Here is a 22,946-nt window from a genome sequence, read left to right as displayed (position 1 = left end):
GTAGGTGTAATCATTAGAGCTTCCTTTTTAAACAATCCATTTAAAAAACGCTGTAGCAACAATTACAGCGTTTTCAGCTAAATTTCAATTGGAATTTGAGTGTAAATAAGAAATGAATTTACTGTAAAGCTGTGAGCTGGATAACAGCTGTGAGAGGAGACAAGTATGCTTTGACAATAGACCTACTATCATTTTTATTATCGTATTTAATCTGCTTAATGGCAGGTCCACAGCACTCCAGTAGTCCCACGGGGGCCTCAGTGTTGCTGGCTGCTATTAATACTATAACAGTTGTTTTGTAATTCTCAAAGCATTAACATAGACCGAGGACAGAGGACATGACCAACTTGTTGCTGTACATATCTCATCTGTGTTAATGCCCAAAATATATACTCACAGTCATGATTTACACCACGTTAGCTGAAGGACAGGCTTCCCATATTTTTATTTAGTGTGTTTCTTGTTTTGTTTCTGTCATTTGAGTTTTTGTAATGGTGAATTTTAAAGGTGCCAATTAGGGCTCTGGTTTCACTCAGTGGTTAAGCAGGCGACCACATGCCACAAGGCCAAGTCCAGCAGCCCAGGTCTTATAAAAGTGAGAAAAAGCCCTAAAAATGAACTAAAAAGAGATGAAGCTGCATGTAATGTACTGATGTGACGCTCCAGCCAAAACAGAATAGAATAATCCTTGAATTGTCCCACAAGGGGAAATTTGGGTGTAACAGCAGCAAGAAAGACACATATACAAACAAACAGGACACAAGACACAAAGACACAGAACAGAAACATACACAATTTTTACATATTGTGTATGTAACAAGTAATAATAACAAGTAATAAGTAATAATAATAATAATAATAATAGAGCTGGGCGATATAAGATTTTTTCATATCGCGATATGTTTTTTGTTTTTTTTTTCATTTCAGGCGATAACGATATATATCACGATATAAGCCAAATAACTATATTTGTGAGATTTAAATGTGCCGTTGCTCACAAGTAAAATGTGAAATAATCAGCAGCTTGTTTTTATTTAAATATTTATTTCCCATAATAAGTTCATCCATTAAGCGGACGCGAATGGATGGATGAAGTTCAACAGGGTAAAATAAAGGCAAATATTGCAAACTACACAAAAGGCAGCCGCTAAAGCGTTTAAGTTTCAAAATAGAACAAATGAAACAGACTAAATTGTCAATTCCACTTAGAAACAAAATATTAATTCTAAAAATAAATCTTAGTTTGTTTTACAGAAGAACAGACAAAACTGACTAACTTTTGTCAATATCAAATAAACTGAGAACTAAAAGGAAATTCTCAATCTCTCCTTGTTGTATAGCTTAGCTTTTCAAACAGTTTTAACAGTTACTTTAGTCTGACAAAAGCCGAATGACGAATTAGCGCTTCCAGTCAGAGACTGAGGCTACGTCCACACGTACACGGGTATTTTTGAAAACGGAGATTTTCCGTTTTCGTTTTAAAAAATAATCCCGTCCACACATAAAGGCAGAAATGAAGGAAAACGCTGCTATGAACATGCCAAAGCAGCAGGTGGCGCTAGATTCCTAACCGTGCAGAAATGTTGGCCAATCAGAAGTCTAGAAGCCTCGGTGGGAAAAAGTAAACAAAGCTGGGGCATAGAAGCAGAACCGAGTCGTATGTGTGGAGGGACAGTAACTGTGTGTATATGTAAGCATTTAAACACTGCAGAGAGTAGAATTAACAGTATTGTAGAAATTCATTTCACCGAAACAATAACGTGGCGCACAGTGTGACGCATGCACCAGTTTATTGTATTTCCAGACTTGCTTTCGGCACAATTTACAGTGCACGCTACTCTGTTTTTTGTCAGACTTGAAATAGCCGAAATACCTTCACCCTACGGAACTTCTATGGCTCTTCCGTTCGACAATCTCTCCGGCATTGGAACCATCATCTGTTTTCTCTTCGGTCGACTCGGTCACACTCATTTCCTCCATTACGCGCTGGCTGCTTCCCAAACAAACACACGTGCGGCTTGGCACTTGTGCTGTACGTAACAAGTCACGCGACGTGACGCTGCGGCTGTGATTGGTTCGGCTCTGCGCTACTTAATTTGGATTGGCTGACCTTTTTTTTTTTTTTTTGAGGACAAGAGCGGCGAGGTCTATCGCGATAGCTTAATTTCTCTATCGAGTAAAAGTTATATCGCGATACATATCGTTATCGTTCTATCGCCCAGCTCTAATAACAAGAGCTGGGCGATTCTTGTTGGACACAGCTATGATAGGCTGGAGGTGTAAAACTGTCAAACTACCATTTTTTTTGTCCTGAGTGACACTAAGTTTCTTCTTCTTCTTTTTTAAACGTATTTATTTATTTATTTTGAGGCAGAAAATGATGCCACCACAAAATGCCAGAAATTTAAATTCCTGGTGAAGCCACTTGAGCCTGGCTTTAAAAGTGACCCATTCCTCACAGCTAATAGTGGCAAAAACAGCACAGACTGACCAGAAAAAATGTTTTTAAGCATCGATAACTTGATGTGGTGTGGACACATAATGACAGCTGAGATAAGCAGCTGGAGTTGTTTGTCCTTCAGTGATCAACGTAGTAAAATACTAAAATAAATGCTCTGCCTGAAAGACTTTACTTGATACAGAATATAATGAAAAAACGTTCCAGAATCCGGCTCTAGTGATATTTTCTGCGTCTCGCAAGTTTTGCTGTGAAATGACAGCAACACCGAAGTTGCTCCATCCCATGAAAGCATTTGACAGGTGTCAAATGATGTGGCTTACACCCATCTGCCACGCAACTTTTCTTTGAAAGTCAACTCTTTTTTTCTCCCCCAAACTTTTCAAATGTCTTTTTGAGCCACTTCAGGGGCTTTTCACTTGCCCTTATGTCTGTCTTTCATTCCACCAGCTGGTAGTTTTCCCACAGTTTATACAAGATTCTTGATCTTCCCCACCCACCTCACTCGTTTCCTTTCTTTGTAGTTCAGGAGTTTTCCTACGACTGTGAGTTCCCATCTTGCTGTAACTAGAAGTTGATATAACAATCAACCAGAAAAAACAACTGCATGATGTTCATACCTCGATTTCGACGAACATCTCTTGTTTATGTTTGGGCTTCTGTGTCCGGGCAGTTAGTAAAGCCGAAATGTGGAAATGCCTGACATAAGAAGATTTGGCCAGACTGCTGAAGTAGCACATTGCACTGTCAGCAGTGCAGACTACTCTACATCTAAATGAAATTGTAAACTATTTTCCTCGAGTTTTATTCATAGACTTTTGCTCCAGTCACAGTGGTCAGCAAGATTCAGTGTCAACATGAAAGCTGATTAACGGCACAAACAAATAGGGTTTTCTTTTCATTATGGAATCTTTATTCTACTCCTATTTTGAAGTATGCTCATGATTTCTGCCTGGTCTTCTTTTTAATAACTGCCTTTTATTTCATTCCTTGTGTCCCTTCTAACCACAGTTTCGCTTACATACCAACTGCTTTATTTTTTAAGTCTCTTCTCCTGTCCAATATGAAATGAAATACCTGTTTGAGAAGCTAAGTAAGCAATTTGAATATCAAAGAGTGTGTGTGCCTGTGTACATCTGCTCACTTCTGCATTTCCTCATCATTTCTCCCTTCATCTCCCCAGGTGGTGTCTATGGGTCTGTATTTGGGGGAAACTGCCTATCTGAGAAGCAGCTGGAACATTCTAGATGGTTTCTTGGTCTTCGTGTCTCTGATTGACATCGTAGTGTCCATGGCGGGTGGGGCTAAGATCCTCGGGGTTCTCCGTGTGCTCAGGTTGCTCAGGACACTCCGTCCTCTCAGGTTTGAAGGACTTTCAGTCATTTTTTCACATTTCCCCACTGCATGCCCCATCAGGATGGTTTCTAAAAAGGAAAAGGACAGTTTAGGAAAATATTTGCAATCTGAAGATCAATAATACTCACTTAGCTTAGTTAGCTTAGGATTAGGTAGCTTTACCTGAAACATTAAACCTGATCAACATTGTTCATAAAAAGGGACTGTATCTAGGAACAGTTGTGAGACCATTTCCAAACAATTTGGAATCATTTCCATCACCCAGTCACACAAGCACTTTTGCATCATTTTACTGCAAGAACGATTCACCAGGAGGAAGCAGTGTGAGAAACTGCAAAAAAACAAGAGCTACATCTCAGACTCAGGACTGAGAAATGCTTTAAAAAGAGTGGGACAAAATTCCTAATTAGTGATCTGAGAAACTGATAAAATAAGAGGTACAACACAAATGCTGCAGCAAGGGGGACTCAGGGCGACAGGTCCGAGGGGAGATATCATCACCCCCATCTGAGATTGGTTATCAAGTCCCAGTTGTTCCAAGGGTGGTGGAGAATGACCGAGCTAAGATCCTCTGGGACTTCCAGATACAGATGGACAAATTGGTGATGGCTAACCAGACATAGTAGTGCTGCACAACAGAAGAACATGGTCGTAGTGATAGACGTAGCGATACTGAATGACAACAACATCAGGAAGAAGGAACACAAGAAGCTGGAGAAGAACGAAGGGCCCAGAGAAGAGCTGGAGAAGATGTGGAAGGTAAAGGTAACAGTGACCCCAAGCTGGACGAGTGGCTCCAACAGATCCCAGGAACAACATCCGAGATCTCCGTCCAGAAGAGCGCAGTCCTAGGAATGAATATATATATATATATATATATATATATATATATATATAATACTATATATATTATATATATATACAATAGGTAAAATAACATAATATATATATCATACATACGTTAACGCACCTGGAGTGCAGAATGACTCAGAATCCCAGGAATGTTCCTGTAAACGAGCGCACATTGCAAAGCATGTGAGCTGAATAGGTAATTGGGGGGGGCTGTAGCTCAGGTGGTAGAGCAGATCAGCTACTAACAGTAGACTAAACAGTTTAGAAAAAGTGCTTGTGTGATTGGGTGAATGAATTAGTTGTATAAAGCACTTTGAGTGCTCAGATAGAGTAGAAAAGCGCTATATAAGAATCGCGATTAATTACAGAAAATTGAAAGATTTTAGTTAATTTTTGTAATCTATTGACAGCAATAATATATATGAGAGAGAGAGAGAAGATTTGGCTATTATTCATGATTGAGATTCATGCACAAGTGTAACTCATCACTAATTCACTTTATCAAAGACCCTGGCATGAATTCAGTTCCTTCTGAACTTGCTCATATTTCAGAATCAGAATCAGAATCAGAATGGGGTTTATTGCCAGATGTTGAGGTTTACAACATTAGGAAATTGCTGCGGTGCTTCAGTGCAAACAATAAGAATTAAAGTGCTATGTAGAAAGAAAGATATGTGCATGAGATATACATGAGATATATACATGAGAATAAGAATTATGAGTGCTACGTAGAAAGATATATACATGAGTGCAGGTGGTGATCAGTGCCAAACATGAAATGATGCAGTGACACAGCGTAGGGTCATGTGTTAGTGGCGGGGACAGTCATGTGGTTATTGTTCATGTGTCCAACAGCAGAGGGGAAGAAACTGTTCTTATGGCGAGAGGTTCTGGTGCGAATGGACCGGAGCCTCCTGCCTGAGGGGAGCAGGTCAAACAGACTGTGTCCAGGGTGAGAAGGGTCAGCTGAGATCCGGGCTGCACGCCGCAGTGTCCTGGAGGTGTACAGGTCCTGCAGAGATGGGAGTTTGCAGCCAATCACCTTCTCAGCAGAGCGCACAACACGCTGCAGTCTCTGTTTGTCCCTGATAGTGGCTCCAGCGTACCACACGGTGATGGAGGAGGTGAGGATGGACTCGATGATTGCAGTGTAGAACTGCATCATCGTCCGTGTTGGCAGGTTGAATTTCTTCAGCTGCCTCAGGAAGTACATCCTCTGCTGGGCTTTCTTGATGACGGAGGTGATGGTGGGCTCCCACTTCAGGTCCTGGGTGATGGTGGTACCCAGGAAGCGGAATGAGTCCACAGAGGTGATGGGGGTGTCAGTCAGGATGATGGGGGGGAGTGGGGCTGTGTGCTTCCTGAAGTCCACAATAATCTCCACTGTCTTCTGGGCATTCAGCACCAGGTTGTTGTGGCTGCACCAGGTCACCAGACGTTCAACCTCCCTCCTGTAGGCAGACTCGTCCCCGTCCGAGATGAGCCCAATGACGGTGGTGTCATCTGCGAACTTGATTAGCTTGACAGACTGGTGGGTGGAGGTGCAGCAGTTGGTGTACAGGGAGAAGAGCAGAGGAGAAAGAACACAGCCCTGAGGGGAGCCAGTGCTGATGGTCCGGGAGTCCGAGACATTCTTTCCCAGCCTCACGTGCTGCTTCCTGTCCGTCAGGAAGTCAGTGATCCACCGGCAGATGGGATCAGGCACATTCATCTGGGAAAGCTTGCCTCGGAGATGGTCTGGAAGGATGGTGTTGAAGGCAGAGCTGAAGTCCACAAACAGGATCCTGGCGTAGGTTCCTGGGGAGTCCAGATGCTGCAGGATGTAGTGTAGGGCCATGTTGATGGCGTCGTCTACAGACCTGTTGGCTCTGTATGCAAACTGCAGGGGGTCCAGGAGGGGGGCCGTGAGGGTCTTGAGATGGGAGAGAACCAGGCGCTCAAATGACTTCATGACCACAGATGTCAGAGCCACGGGTCTGTAGTCATTTAGTCCAGTGATCCTAGGTTTCTTGGGGACAGGGATTATGGTAGAGGACTTGAAGCAGGCAGGCACATGACATGCCTGCAGTGAGGAGTTGAAGATGCCAGAAAACACTGGGGCCAGCTCGTTGCGAACCATAAAACAGTTAATGTATCAGCCGTAGCACTCTGGACAACACAGGTGCAGTCATTCTCACACAGGACAGTGGATTAATGAAACGGCCTCCCCCTATCATCAGTAAAGTGTTCTACTGTTCTACTGAAATAAACTGTCTCTCTCTGACTGCTCTCCACACCTCCGCGCAGATTCATACATTAGGAAGGATGATAAATAAAAGTGAAGTCAAGTGTTTTATAAATGGATCTGTAATTCTGAACATGGAAAAGTGGTGACCCCCCACCCCACCTTCCAGCTGCACAGTGCAGGAATCAACTTCAGCAGCTGATGTTTGCTAGAATGTCAGATTAATGGCAGCATCTCAGTGAAACTGTTGGATAGCTTCATGGATAACCAGATAAACAGACTAAGACGTTAATGGCTTCTCCATAATTATCCCCGGATCCTGAGAAAACCGAAATTATCTCCTTGGGAGAAATTATCTTGAGAAATCAGACTTTTATTCTTATTTAAATTTTCTTTTGTCAGCTGGCGAGTTAAATTAATCTGTTTTCTTGAGATAACAAAATAGTTTATTGGCAGTTTTTGGGATGCCAGCATAAAGAAAAGTGACTGAAATGACCCCAGTGTTTTAGACAAAAGCTCTGCAGTCACGTTGTTCTTTTTCTTTTTACTTTCGCTTCTAAAAGATGCTGTGTGTCATTTCTTTTTCTTCCTTCTTTCTTCATCTTTCCATCCCTCTCCACCTGTTTGTCCTACAGGGTGATCAGCAGAGCTCCAGGACTGAAGCTGGTGGTCGAGACCCTAATCACGTCCCTCAAGCCCATCGGCAACATTGTCCTCATCTGCTGTGCCTTTTTCATCATCTTTGGCATCCTTGGTGTTCAGGTAAACATATTCGTGTCCAAGTCCAAGTTGCCCTCCACCTAACATCTTCTGCCTTGCTTTTTTTTTTTAAATCAGTAAGAGAATATCATCACAAAATCTAGTTTATCTTTTTAACTCTACAAGCAAGTTTGCAAGTATGGAAAATGTACAGCTGGCTCTTTTATATTTTCATATTTTCTTTTGCACCTGGTTGTCAATCCCACCCTGCTATTGCACACTTCATTTCATGTCATTCTCTCTGCATCTGCTGTTATGCATTCTTTTACCCACATCCCTCTTTGATGTTCAGTGTGAGTGAGAGTTAAAAACGTCTTTTCTCGGGAGGAAAACCACACTGTTGATATCAAGCGCTCGTGGAGTCTTCAATAAAGCTCCATGTATGCACTAGTTACAAACACTAATTGTGAAATAACTTCAAAAACCGAGTGAAAGAAGTGGCTATGCAGAGAAGGGTTTTTTTTCACTGCTCTGTCGTGATTTATCTTCATGTGCCTCTGCCTGTGTCTGTTTTCCTTCAAAGCTTTTCAAAGGAAAGTTCTACTACTGTGTGGGTCTCGATGTGAAGAATATCACCAATAAATCTGACTGCCTGGCTGCCAACTATCGATGGGTTCACCACAAATACAACTTTGACAACCTTGGACAGGTACGAGATAGAATACAGTGCATGCTTGGCATCCTGGCAGGGCTGTTTCCCACATATTACCCTAGAAGTACACACAAACTACACCGCACACAGAGACACTGTACTATGCTGTCGATCCTTTAAATGGTCTTAAAGCTGGAGAAAAAGCGACAGTTTGATTCGTGAATGCGAAAAAAGAAATGTAAAGTGCCTTTTGCCCACAATAGAAGAGATGGTTTTCAGTTAGCTACAACATCCCATCGTACAACAAAAAGAGGTGGAGAATAACAGAGGAAGGACTCACACGGCTGACAATGCTAATTAATGTTTTTAATATTGTACCACTGATGTCTATTACATAATAGCAGTTCATGTTTGTTGCTCTGAGCACTAGGCGATTAAAGTACTTTGCTTCATGTCTGTGGTTTGATCTACTAACATCTTTTCTTTGTCTTTTTTTTTTTTAATAAATGCCAGCTGTTAGATTTAGCCCATTATACTATTAGCGTTTTGTTTGGATGGGTCTAAATCAGGGGTCTCCAACTGCAGTCCTCGAGAGCTACGGTCCTGCAGCTTTGAGATGCATCCCCACTCCAACACAGTGAATCAAATGATTGAATCATGAATGCGATCAAGTTTGGCAAAGGCCTGGTAACAAAGCCATTCATTTGATTCAGGTGCATTGGAACAAGGATACATCCAAAAGCTGCAGGACAGTAGCTCTCGAGGACTGGAGTTGGAGACCCCTGCTTTGTTTATTCATGCTGTTGCTTGTGTCCCTTTCAGGCTCTTATGTCCCTGTTTGTGCTGGCATCAAAAGATGGCTGGGTCAACATCATGTACCATGGACTAGATGCAGTGGGAATTGACCAGCAGGTAATAAATAATATTACCGTAGATACCTACGCTCATGCTTGTGGTTATAGTAAAAAGAAAGTCTACACTCTTCTCACACCTAATGATGATCAGTTAGATGTGTTTGATGTGCAGCATCTTGCTTATCATCACTTATCATCTTAATTCCTGTGGAAGCAGAAAGGCTGTGCTTGTTTCAGCATTTTGAAATACTTTTATTTCACTTGTATTGACATGCATATGGTATATGGTATAATATATCAGGTTTTGCAGTTCACCTGACATTGTATTTACCTAATGCGAATGATCACATTCATTGTTTTATATCCAGATACTTAAAACCTTTTTCTGTCTATCTGTCTGTCAGTCAGTCAGGTTCACTGTTCAGTGGTAGTAAACTAAGCAGAGTGGCCCACATGCCTGCCTAAATCTCCATCTACATACTCAAACCTCTTTGAGGGAATCCCACATTTCTTTAACAGATGGGATATAAAATTCCTCCTTCTGGTCTTCTGAATATTCAACCCAGTTGGATGTTCCCAGATCTCCTCCACAGGGACGTGTCTTAGTATCGTCTGTTCATATCATTGCAATACTACAAATGTTTCCTGTAGGAGCAGCACCTTCTACATCACCTTCTCCTTCTGGATTTTATCATTGGAATCACATTTAACCCTTTCACACATAGTGGTCACTACAGTGGACAGCTGTTCAAAGGCTGCTTTCTTGTATTTGTGTCAGTGTTGATGGTATACCTGCACATAAACCACTACATTGGACACTGATGTGTCACTCCATACCAAATTCATAAGTCAAAACGTATGATGTCCACCTAAGTCGACATGTAACAAACTCTTTAAAAAGTACATGTTTAAAAAAATGAAGTTCAAAAATCTTTTTTCATGCTTAAAGATGAATAAAAATACTAACCAGATTGAGGTTGTCATGCATGAAACGGTTAAATGTGACGGCCCAGTCCTCTGAGATCCCTTTGTTAGTATATTTTATTTGAAGAGCTTTACTCCAATGTCCCTATTATGCTGTTTTTAAGTGCACTGCCTGTGTCTTTGCTATAATGCAAATACCCTTTTTTTAATTTAATTAACCCACACTCCCTCCAATGAATGTTATGTGAGCTGAATGTTGTTCATAACTAGTTTCACATGAGAGTTTAAAATTATGATTGAAGGTGAGAGTTGAGCTATAATTGGAATGTGAAATTAGGAGCTTTGCTTGAATGCTCTATCAGAGATACTATAGTTATCTAATGGAAGCTAAAATGTTCTAATAAACAATCACACCTGAGGCCAGTCACGATCTTAAAAATGTATCTTTGCTTCCTAAATTGGAGAACACGCTGCTTACTGTCTCCTTAACCCCACAAATAATATACACAGACGACAACAGCATCCAATAACGTGATGCAAATTAGTCTTCTATAGTGGCTACAAAGTGAACACGTTCCTTGTAGAATTGGTTTATTTGAAAATCTATTAGAGAATCTATTAAAAAGAGTGGGCATTATTCTGGATGATTCAGTTTCCTCGCCTCAGGGAGAACCCTCACTGCAGTCCAACATAGCTCTGAATGACTAATCCCATTTACACTCCACCCAGTGCTTTCAGCTCTCAGCGCTCCCCCAAATTGAAAATCTGACTCTCATCTCCAGCTTTATTGTCACTGAACTTCAGAGTTTTTTTTCTTTATTTTTTGTTTTGTTTTCTAATGATTCTCTCCCAAAAACTACCTCCACATCCAACCAACCCACGTTGTCTCCATTCTCTGCCTATTCCTCTGTTTACTGTCATCCTTTGAGATTGCTGACAGTCCCCAGATTTTCAAACTGTACTGAATATGGACACAGAGTGTCAGATGTATTCTTTTCTCTCAAAAAAGAGATTTCAATCTGGTTTTCGCTCATGTCACAGTACCGAAACTGCTCTACTTAAAGTCACTAACGATCTTCTAATCGGAGCTGACTCTGGTCTTCTCACCATTCTCGTCCTTTTAGATCTGAGCTCAGCCTTCGACAACATTTCTCACTCTGTCCTTCTAAGCAGACTTTCCTCTCTCAGCATCTCTGACACACCCCTCGTCTGGTTTCAATCATATCCCCTCGACCGCTCCCAGTTTATTCAACTAAGATCATTCCGCTCTCGTCTATTCCCCGTCACCTCTGGTGTACCCCAAGGCTCAGTTTTAGGCCCTCTTCTCTTTATAATATACATCCTCCCTCTAGGTACCATCTTCCGCAAATTTGATCTTCAGTTTCACTGTTTTGCTGATGACACCCAGTTATATCTCTCTTGCAAACGTGATTCCTCCCTCCCACCTTCTTCCCTTACAGAATATCTATCCGAGTTAAAATCCTGGTTTACCTCTAAATTTCTAAAGCTCAATGAGGATAAAACTGAGATCCTCCTTATTGGCACCAAATCCAACCTTTTGAAGGAAAACCATTTCTCACTCACCATCGATAACTCCACAGTTTTCCCTTCTCCTCAGGTTAAGAGCCTTGGTGTCATCCTAGACAGTTCACTTTCCTATAAATCTCACATCAATAACCTCACCCGTTCTGCCTACTTCCATCTACGTAACATTAACAGATTGGTTCCTTCTCTTTCCACCCAGTCTACATCCATTCTTGTACATAGTCTTGTTACCTCCCGTATTGACTACTGCAATTCTCTTCTGCATGGTCTCCCCCAAAAATCCCTCCATAAGCTTCAACTGGTTCAGAACTCTGCTGCTCGCATTATCACCAGAACCCCCTCCTACCAGCACATCACCCCTGTTCTTCAGGAACTTCACTGGCTCCCTGTGAAATTCCGGATAATTTTCAAACTTCTTCTGCTCACCTTCAAGGCCCTTCATAACCTCGCTCCTTCTTACCTTTCTGACCTGTTAACCACCACTTGTTCTGCCCGTTCACTTCGTTCTTCTTCTTCTATCCAGCTTACTGTACCTTCCTTCCGCCTCACCACCATGGGAAGCAGAGCTTTCAGCTGCTCTGCTCCCAGGCTGTGGAATTCTCTGCCCCCTGAAATAAGAAATATTGGTTCTCTCCCCCAGTTTAAATCCCAACTCAAAACTCACTGTTCAAATCTGCATATTCACTGTGAATCCACTGTTTGTTCATTTTATCTTGTGCTTGTATTTTATTGTTCTTATTCTGCCATTGTTTTACTAAGTGTTTTATCCTATTGTAAAGTGTCCTTGGGTGACTTGAAAGGCGCTCATAAATAAAAATTATTATTATTATTATTATTAAAACGAGTTGAATAGATGTGTAACCCTAAACATTTAGAACAGTGTCAAACTTGTCCTGGAAGTGATTCTCGGCGATCACCATATTTCATGTACATACCAGCTAAAACAACCGGGCCGCTGGACATCAACAACTAACCTTTCCATTTTCAGATGTTAATCAGGTCACATGTAGCACATAGCAGGAAATAGTCTGTATTGAATTCTGCTGTAAGCTTTATGTAGTGATTTAAGAAACTGTCTGGTGACACACAAGACCCCTACTTGATAAAGGTGAATGCACCAGATTATTAGCTGAGCGTTTTGCCCATCAACGCATCACACAAACTCAAAAGGAAAGAAAAAAGTCAGAAAAGTTTGAGTACATCTGTGAAAAGGGCTTTAAACTTTCCATTCATAGTATTTTTTTTTATTGAGATTAAAATGAGGCTGCTCAGAGGTGGCTGGAAGTAGGTACTTTGAGCTCACCCGTGGATTATTTATGTTTTCCTATTTTTGTCTACCTTTTTTTAATGTTACATTTCCCTGTGTCCTCTAGCCGATGACCAACAACAACCCATGGATGCTGCTCTACTTCATCTCCTTTTTGCTGATTGTCAGCTTCTTCGTCCTTAACATGTTTGTGGGTGTGGTCGTGGAGAACTTCCACAAATGTCGGCAGCACCAGGAGGTGGAGGAGGCCAGAAGACGTGAGGAGAAACGCCAGCGTCGCATGGAGAAGAAAAGGAGAAGTAAGATCCAGAGAACAGGAAGAACCTGAAGGGTGAACGTGGGATACACAGGAGTTGGGAGGGAGCTGAGTGCCTGAAGCACTGTAAAGATTGAGGGGAAAATAATTAATAAAAAAAAGGAGAAAGATGAGACGGAAAATTTAACGAAATAAAAAAGAAAGTAAAAAAGGACGGTTTTAAAAAATCAAGTCATGTTGAAAAAAAAACATAGATGGAAGGAGGAGGACTGATGAGATCCAAAAATCTATTGGGAGAGGAACAAACACTGAGTGTACAGAAGAATAAAGAGAAAATCTAGCAAAGAGATGCAAACGGTATACAGTCTATTATATAAAAAATGCTCACCTCTTCTCTCATACTTCCAGTTTCAGAAATCTTATATACAGTATATGTTTAACTTAATAGATGCAATATTTTAAAGTTTCCACTCCTGGGGTAAAATCCACGTGGCATATGCCCAAGACTTCTAATTTGATCTTTTATATTACACATGATAATATGACGTTGAATGAGTCATTTTTTCAACTCATTTAAAGCTACTTAACCTCTCTCACACATTTATCAAATTCTCTCTTTGTATAAGCACAGAGTTTATCTCAGTGTCTGACTTTTCTTCAGCTGCTCTGAGCGTCATTATTCTTTCCCTCTTTTGGAATAAATTCACTACTGTGTAAAAGCCTTGAGTCGACTTTATTTCTCTATATTTTGTTAGGAAACTGGGAAATAGACATAGTGATTTAGCAAAATCATCTGCAAACATAGATGGAAATACATTATATGAGGCAAAAAAAAAGAGTTTGTGCAATTCTAACATGCTTGAAAGTCAATATTTGGTAGGACTGTCTTTATTCGTCCACAATGCCTAAACTTTCTTACGCAAGCCTTCTTGTACTTTCTTGTAGTAGACTTTAAAAACTTTTATTTGGTCTCAGGGCCTCAGAAGTCAAACCTAGGCTGTTGCCCCCTGACCATCCACACCAATTGCGCAAAACCGGTAGACCTTAAGATGGTCCCACACTGCTTTAATAATGTTGGGGTCTGGGCTCTGAGGAGGCCAATCCATGACTGATAGTGTTCTATTTTTTTCTTTCTATCCAGCATTATAGCAGTATGTTTGGCACCACTTCCTGAAAATTTAAGCCATTGGTAAACAGGAACCTTCCAGATAGCATTGCGTGGTGGAACAACGTATATACTGACAACAACAATTTGAACAAAAGGTTTCAAATTTGGATTCTTCACTCTAGAAGAGCTGTTGCCACTTATTTGTGTTCCAGTTCTTGTGTAATTTAGCATGCCTCAGACATTTTCTCCCCGTTTCCCCTTCTTAAAAGTAACTTCTTGACAGCCAGTCCACCACTGAGACCATTTCTGATGGGACTTTGGTAACTTTGGCAAGTAGATCTTATGTCTGGTGTCAGGTCTTGGCTGGATTGGATCAAATTAATGTTTTTCTGACAGGTTGCTTGTAACAAAGTTTCTAAAGGTACATTTTAAAATGGGTTCTCAGTTTATGTTATATGTAGATGCAATATTCCGCAGTCTTTGAGGTAGGTGTCTGTTTTATGCTTGAATCTTTTGTAGGTCAGCGTTAAGCGGCTTGACAAAAAGAAAAAAAAAAAAACTAGTACTGTACTATAAATGAGTGAAAAAGCAGCCAATGTCCAAATAAAAGATCCTCAGCCTGAAGAAAGCCTCATAACCACTTACAAATATAGCCTAGATCCTTGGAAGCAAAGTATGAAGAAGGAGTAACTCAAGACTGAGTGTACAGCTTTTATTCACTGTTTGTTTAATGAAAAATTTTTGCCTGTATATTTTCTTTTTTGGTATTTTGTCATTTTTTGGTCATTTGTTTTATTCTACATTTTTCTAATTTGTCTTTCACTCCCATTTTGTTTTCCTTCTGTCATTTTTCCTTCTCATTCATTGACCCTAAACCCTAATTGTCTTATTTTTTTCTTCTTCCTCTATCCAGAGGCACAGAAGCTGCCCTACTATGCATCCTATGGTCCTACACGCCTGGCTATCCATGCTCTGTGCACCAGCCACTACCTGGACCTGGTCATCACCTTCATTATCTGCATTAATGTCATCACCATGTCTCTGGAGCACTACGACCAACCACAGGTGACAGCCTTGCTTGAGGAGGATAGAGCAATGTTTTGAACAAATCTGCTGTTTCTTTCTCAGTCTCATCAAAAGCTTCTGAGTAGGTGTTGATGGTTAAAAGTTGCCATTTCCTGAGGGAAGTGGCCAGCCCGCTGCTCTGAATCAGCAATAAATACTGCCAAAAACTAAAGCATATCTTGAAGTGCTGGAATATAAAAAAAGTAAGAAAAGGCTCTTCACGCGTTAAATGGATGATAACAGTTGACTTTTTTATGCCATGTTCTTTCTACCCTAATGAAATAGCATAATCAAATGGTTTAACATATGATCACTAAGGAGGAAATGAAACTACCAGAGCAACCCACTCAAATCAGTCAGGATCTTTCCCTGTGGTGTTGCCCCCACTGTTTCCTCTCACATTTCTGACCTGTGGCATGTAGGCTGTATACGACTTGTCGTGGTGTTCGGTCTCAGTGTTGAGCTGAAAATGTTCTTATCTTGAGAGACAATTGTGGCAAACATATAAGGTATTAGCCACTTACATAGCTGTACACAGACAGCCCACGGAGCTCATTATTTTCAGTTGACTGTGTGAATTGCCATTGACATCCAAAGGCTATCGCCCACACATGCGAGGCTATCGTCAAAGACCTGCAGGGTTTATGGCTACATAACACTTGACTGAAGCCCTTTGGAAATAAAGGAAAGAAATGTAGCTGAAATGGTATTATAAAGGCTGCTTAAAGTGGAAAAGTTAAAAACACTGGCCTTTGACTTAACTCGTTTAACAATGAAAATAATTACATTTTTGTCTTCAGAGCAGAACTGCTGTAAAAATGAATGGTTTTGTAAGAGCTTTAACAGTAAAGTAACCTGACAAAATACATTTTGAAAAAGATCTATATTATAAAATAAGTTATAACGGTTAATTTTTTCCCTTTATCTGAACCTGAACAAACAAAATTGTTCCTAGTCCTATAAAGCTATGGACAGTTAGTTTTGCCTGCTATAAAAGCACAAAACAAGGAAGAAACTCAGCCACTTTTTCATCATCCAGGTCATCATAGTCTAAGGAGCTTGGAAAGAAAGGTCTCGACTTCTTTAAGTTTCTTGAAGACATTTCACCTCTCATCCGAGAAGCTGTACAGTGTAGCGAGGAACGCTCAGACCTCTACATCGGAGAGACCATACAGCCACTTCATAAATGCACGGCACAGCATAGAGGAGCCACCTCGACAAGACAAGACTCGGCTTTTCCATCTGCATCTAAAAGTCACTCTTTCGAGGACGCCAATGTGTAGACGCCTTAACGCCCGCTCAGATCCTGGGCCATTTGACCTCAGGAAATCACATGATAGGGGGGGGCTAGGTTTCGCATTGGGCTCAAAAACCCAAAACCTTGGCTGATTCTGACCTATTTTTACACCTTGGCCTTGGTGATTAGGTAGAGGATCAATAGGGGGTCCATGACCCTCTTTGGGGACAGTCCCATAGGGCTTAAAATCTGTGACTCTCCACCAGTTGCTCTTAAAACTGAAGAAGCTTCTCAGATGAGAAGAAATTTCAAGAAATCCAGACGCTTTTCTTTCCAAGTTCTTTAGACATCCTAAAATGCTTAACCTTATAGATTAACACGACTAATTCTGGAAATCCTTCAGGTATTTTCTGGTCTTGATTATCTGTGTGTTTTAAGCTGTGATTTTGTAGCACTGTGGCGACCAGAGAGGGTAGATGGCCAATAGCATTCGCTGATTTCAAATGACTTATGGGTAAAAAAAATAAATAAAGGAGGTGCTGAATTAAACTTCTCTCAACTTCAAAGCAATTGATTGAAGCAACCACCAATGAGAGGACAGGAAATCATCTGCCCTGAAAATACGTTACCTAGACAACCAGAAACATCCTCTAGCAACCAATTGTCAGCATGAAGGCATGCACAATGACCAACTCACTCTCTGTTTGGTCTCAGCTTCAAAACTAGTACTAAAAGTATTTTACCATAAGTCAAAAATCTACAAAGATCATTTAAAATAGCATCGTTATGCAGTTAAAGTCCAAACATCTGTTTGAAAATGGCAAATTTCTACTACCTCTCAACACACGCTTTGTTAATATGTAATTAGACTTGTTGTGGATAATCTGGTTTAATTATGTGCACTGAACATTACAAATGTTTGACTTGTGTAGCCCTTTTTTTGTCTGACTCATTAATACCAGCGTAGTAGAAAAAATGCTCTCTGTTTCTCCCTAGAGTGTGACATAATTTAGCTGTCTGTCTCAATTAAGCTCTCCTCTATTAAAAGAAATTTGTTGGCAAGTGCAAATGTTGCTGACTCTGGCAAAACGGATTCACTGAACAACAATTCTCATAACTTGCTGTGTTATTTGCTTCATTCTTCAGTGAACTGATAAAAAGACCATTTTACTGGCGTGAAAAAAGATAACAAATGTGCTTGTAATAGGTCACGGGAGAGGTGATATTAACTGTCTGCTGTTGTTGTCTCAGTTCTAACCTCTCTGTCCATCTTTCACCTCTCTTACTCCCAGTCTCTGGAGACTGCATTAAAGTACTGCAACTACTTCTTCACGTCCACGTTCGTGATCGAGGCCTCTCTCAAACTGGTAGCTTTTGGCTTTCGGCGCTTCTTCAAGGACAGGTACAGTCCCGGCTGCACTAAATCTTTGAAGCATGCAAAACTGATAAAATCTGTTATGTTATACTATAGCACCAGCAGCAAGTTAATCCTTGTACAGTCCATATTCTGGTATTATATACCACGGCCTTATCTCTTATATTTCTTCCTAATAGAGAAGCAGCTGCTTGCTGTGGCCAGCTAAGCTCTAAGAGACGACAGGAAAAAAATACAAGATCACAGATTCAAGGGCAAAACTTACACACACAGATTACTTTGTGATTATGTCTTCCTGCACTCTTATACCTTCTTATAAATTGAATCATCTATTAAATGTACATAGAACCAGATTTGTCGTTAGTGAAAGCCGCCGTGTTCCCCCACCATGTTTGACTACAGTGGCCGTGATGGACATCTCCCTGTCAACTAATTGTGTTTTACGTATTTGCCTAGAGACCGACTATATATGTAAAACACCAAAGGGGAAGGAGAAGTTATAGGTGTTTGCATGCGATGGAGCGTCATTTTAATTTGTGTCTGCAACTTCCGACTTAAGATATGAAGCATCATACCTATGTTTTATCTGCAGAGGAGTCCCTTTCACCAAAGAAACTAACATGTGAAGGAAAGAGACAACATTGCCAGCAACTTCATCAAATATCATCCTCTTCCTCCTCTCAAGTCAGACAAACATGCTTATTTATTCCCAATATTGTTGCAGTCAGTTATTGTCTGCAAATTAGATATGCAACACTCCTGTCTCCGTACAGCTACCAGCTGTTGTTAGTGTCCTAAAAATTACGCTTTCTCTCTGATATACATTTTCATTACGTTCTCGCATCATATGAGAGTTTATTCACGTAAGTGTCTCAAGAGTTCAACAAGTCAGACAGTTTCACCAACACCTGCTAATAGCAGCTAACCCTGTTAAGTCTAATTGTTGAATGTTGTCATTGGGCTTCTTAAATTTGTAAGTCTGAGTTCAATCTATAGGATCAAGACATCCCTTTGATCCTGACCACCTCTCCAGCCACTCTGTGCTGGGGGAGGATTTATTGTACATACATCCTATCTGGAAGATCTGTTTCTTTTGTTGTAAGCTTCCTGCTTTTATGACCCTTTTGGTCAGCAGGAGGTCACACACACACACACACACACACACACACACACACACACATTCTTGCACATGCATATACATGCTTACACATACACATACACATACACACAGTGCCTTGTCTTAGAACCACTGGGGGGTTTTACAGAGGGAGGTGCTTGTGCTGTGACGTGTATTGTAACAGTTTGTCAATAAATAGCTGTGAGGGAAGCTGCTCTTGGGGGGATTTTGGGCATGAGACAGGTTAGGAGCGTGAGCTCCAAGAGCTGGTTCTTGACCAAAAACTTCCCTCGTTAGCGAGTGAAAAACCGGTTGTAGATGTTCTGTTATGTCTTGATTTCTTCATGATGAATAAGTCTCTAAACTAGCGGTGCTTGTGGAAACACAGACCCAACAAACCCCAGCTAACAGTGGCTAACAGAAGCAGAAACAGACAGAAACGTTCTGCATATCCTCAGGAACTCACCTCAGTATGTCTGTCATTGGCCACAAGTCGGCTTCTTTGACTCATTGACTCAGATCAGACTCCTTTCACAAAGTTTTACAGCCTCTTCCAGAGTAAATAGACGTGGACGTTTCTCACCCTGCATTGACAGCTGAGGTAAACAGTGGACTCACAGCACTCTACTGAAACTCTGGGGAGAATCAGGTCCAAACAGTCGCAGAAACATGCTAACCAGCTGTGGTCATTATGAGTACAAATTGAATGTTTTTGCTCTCACAAAAACATGTTTTTCCTACAGGAATATACACTTGAATTTGGAACACAGAACTCAGTTTGCTGCTATCTACTGACATCTAGTAGTGGAAATTTTATACATTGTACCTTTAAGAAAGATTGTTTATGTTTGGCACTAACTTTTGCCAGAAATTGTCAATCCACAAAAAAAAAACAGCCTACAATGAATGAAAATAGGGACTGTAACAGGTATCATACAAAGAGCATAATATGCAATCTCAAAAAAGGTGAAGAAGACCATTTTTAGAGAATGCTTGCTTTCTTATTCCACACGTTTCAAGTTCTGCACTTCTGTTCAGGTTGTTTATTTTCTCTTCAGGCTTTTGTGCCTAATTAGAACCACAAAGAGCTAAATCCTGCTTTAGATATCATTGGCAGGTATTTCCTGTGTGAGAATGCAGTGTCGGTGAGCCTGCTAGTATATTAACAGCATACACTATGAAGTTGCTATGAGACCTGGTTAGATCTATGGACAGATGGATGGTGACAAAAATGTGTTGTTTAAATATAACCAACCGACTATGCCAGCACTGTGTAAAAAGAATAAGATCCAAGCCCCTTTTACACAAGTTTTTGATGATGTCATCGGTCAATTATATGGTGAATGTTTAATTTAAAAACACGATCCAACTGTGCAGGTGCAGAAAGTCTTGAATTTTTAACTCATTTCCATATCTTCACCCACCATCATAGCAATCCTGCAGGGCTCTTCTCTCAGTTACGTATACAAGACCGTGGAGCAGCTGTGAGAGTGTTGGCGAATATTATTCGACCCTACTATGTAGATTTATTATTGCTGCTTCCGATCCATTTCAAGAACTGTGCTGGAGAAAATTGCCATTGGTTATTTCTGCCCCTCTTGCTTTCAAAATTACTTCTTCCGACCTATTTGAATGTCCATCTTTCTATGTGTCTCAGTTTTAGTTAGTCACGGTATTTCTTCTAGTGTGCATTGCATTTCATGGCTCTCTTTCTCTATGTCCTTCCTCTCTCTTCTTTTGCAGCACCTTTGTCTTTTTCTGTCTTCACCCTTGTGTGTCTTTTTGGAAACCCCTGGGTTTATTAGGCAACCCTGTTTTGAGTGTGTTTACACTGTGTGAGTCTGTCTGTGTGCTGCTTCTTGTTGTTCTGGCACTAAGATATTGTCTAGCGTGAAACGCAGTGGGGAAACATTCCCCCGGGCAATAATTTTGCTGTAACCTGAGTGAAAAGTGAAGGAAAGGTAGCTACATTTAAAAAAAAATAAGGGGGGAATGTATATTTAAGGAAGTGCACATGTCATTTACAGTAAGAAAGGTCAGGTCTCTTTCATATATAAGGGTTTTAAAGGTTCTTTCATAATATAGCTACTCAACAACAATATAACTGAAGAATGTCCTCTTTATGTTTGTTGTCTGATGAGATTATGCGATGCTTGTTTCAGAATTAGCATTACAATATGAAGTTTGCATCAAAACTTTGACAAAAATATCAAAATCCACATTATTTATTTAACTTTACATTCATGAATTCTCCCACATGAGCCATTTAGTAACTCTTTTTTGACCAATAAAATGACAACAGGCTACATAAATCACTCAGCAGATATTGTTTCTTAGTCCAAGTTTGCATTGTATTCAAACTCTTATCCTACTATTATTATAAATATTCATAGCTGGAGCAGGCCTTAGGGTAATGGTGAGCTGTTACCAATTCTTCTGCCAAGTCAGTTGTGCGAGAGTAAGGCCAATTATGCACAAATGTGATGTAGAACATTAATATTCATTGGGAAATTAACATGACACCGACCGTGATGTGTGCAGTCATGAAATCCTGAGCAATTCATCCTCGTTCTCCTTTTTTTAAGACTCACATTATATTCCGTCGGGTTCTGTATTTTTCTGGTATGTTGAAAAGTCGTTGTGCGTGTCTGTGTGTGTAGGTGGAACCAGTTGGATTTGGCCATTGTGCTGTTGTCAGTGATGGGCATCACCCTGGAAGAGATTGAGATCAATGCCTCGCTCCCCATCAACCCCACCATCATCAGGATCATGAGGGTGCTCAGGATAGCACGAGGTATACCACAACCCACAGAGGCACACATCTTTAACCTGCCCATGGTGTTTTCTTATGCCTCAAACTTCATCTTACATTACTTCTTTTATTATTTTATATTTTTATACATGTGCTTGTCCCTTACCCGTTTCCTAATTTACCATTTTTCCAGAGAAAATTAGTCAGAGGTTTTGTGTGTTTTGCTTCTGTTTCAGTTTTCTGTAGCTGTTGTTTGAACTATAGTGTGCCCAGCTGTTCTTTAATATCACCCAGCAGTCGAGATAAATTAAAAGTCATGTATATTTCCACATCGCTAATTTCAATTTAATTCTCACAAAATGATTGTGTTCATTATTTTTGTAAATGAAGCTTTTGAAAATGAAATCAGAGGAGCCTAACAGAAGCTTAGCAGGTGTAATCTCTCATGTCCTGGAAGCTTTTTATGTTAAATATTACAGACATGTTCGTTTTTGTTTGATTTAACTTGTGGAAGTGATGAATGTTTCTTTATGTGTTTAATTCAATCTATGAAACAGCATTTAGGGAGCCTTCAAACCTACCACTGAACGAAGACACATGGATAACGATGACTAGTTGTGTTGACTGCTTAAAGAATTTTAGACTGGCCTACTGACTGACTGAGTAACTTGAAAAAGAGGCTCACTGAGGTTGATATCAGTATCCAGATATCACTGAGATTTGCTCTTGTTTTTAACTTGACTCTCATTTTGCATCTGTGCTCTAATAAATCTGGGGAAATTGAAGGACCAGTTCTTTGGGCTGTCCTCTTAACTTCACACTGTGGGGGATAAAGGCTAATTACATCAATCTCACTTAATCCTCGCCCTCTCTTACCATCACCCTCTGCCCTCCATAATTCTGTTCAGGGACCTCTGAGTGGACCCATGGGTAACATGCTAACTAAACAGCAGCCAGTGGTAATTAAGAAGCAAGTGGGGTATTTGATGATGAGTGTGAGGGCTACTGGTGACTTTTAGTCTTTCTTCTCTTAACATTTTTGCCACTGTGTATGAATGTTAACTAATTTGTAACTGTGAGAGAGAATATTAAAATGCTCCACAGTCGTTTCATACAAGTGGATTAATTCCAACTCGCTTCTTCATACATTCTTATATAGTTCTATATTGTGCATTTTGTTGTACAGTTATTTTATTTTCAACTTT

At 40.4% G+C, this 22,946-nt stretch overlaps 1 protein-coding gene across 4 annotated transcripts in view; it reads left to right on the top strand.

Annotated features, from left to right (window-relative positions):
• The window catches only part of LOC102289833 (voltage-dependent T-type calcium channel subunit alpha-1I), a 284,041-nt gene that overhangs the window by 223,845 nt on the left and 37,250 nt on the right, over nt 1-22,946 (top strand). For all 4 annotated transcript variants that reach the window (XM_014338250.2, XM_005936824.2, XM_042226696.1 and 1 more), the window contains exons 22-29: nt 3,642-3,820; nt 7,526-7,652; nt 8,173-8,298; nt 9,064-9,153; nt 12,938-13,130; nt 15,109-15,260; nt 17,790-17,899; nt 21,650-21,783. In XM_014338250.2, the coding sequence (XP_014193736.1) occupies nt 3,642-3,820; nt 7,526-7,652; nt 8,173-8,298; nt 9,064-9,153; nt 12,938-13,130; nt 15,109-15,260; nt 17,790-17,899; nt 21,650-21,783 (1,111 nt within the window). The remainder of the gene's footprint in view (nt 1-3,641; nt 3,821-7,525; nt 7,653-8,172; nt 8,299-9,063; nt 9,154-12,937; nt 13,131-15,108; nt 15,261-17,789; nt 17,900-21,649; nt 21,784-22,946) is intronic.

This window comes from Haplochromis burtoni, unplaced genomic scaffold, assembly GCF_018398535.1.
Source record: "Haplochromis burtoni strain Fernald_Lab_line unplaced genomic scaffold, NCSU_Asbu1 Contig_223, whole genome shotgun sequence".
Taxonomy (NCBI): domain Eukaryota; kingdom Metazoa; phylum Chordata; class Actinopteri; order Cichliformes; family Cichlidae; genus Haplochromis; species Haplochromis burtoni.
This window is presented reverse-complemented; position numbering and strand designations above follow the sequence as displayed.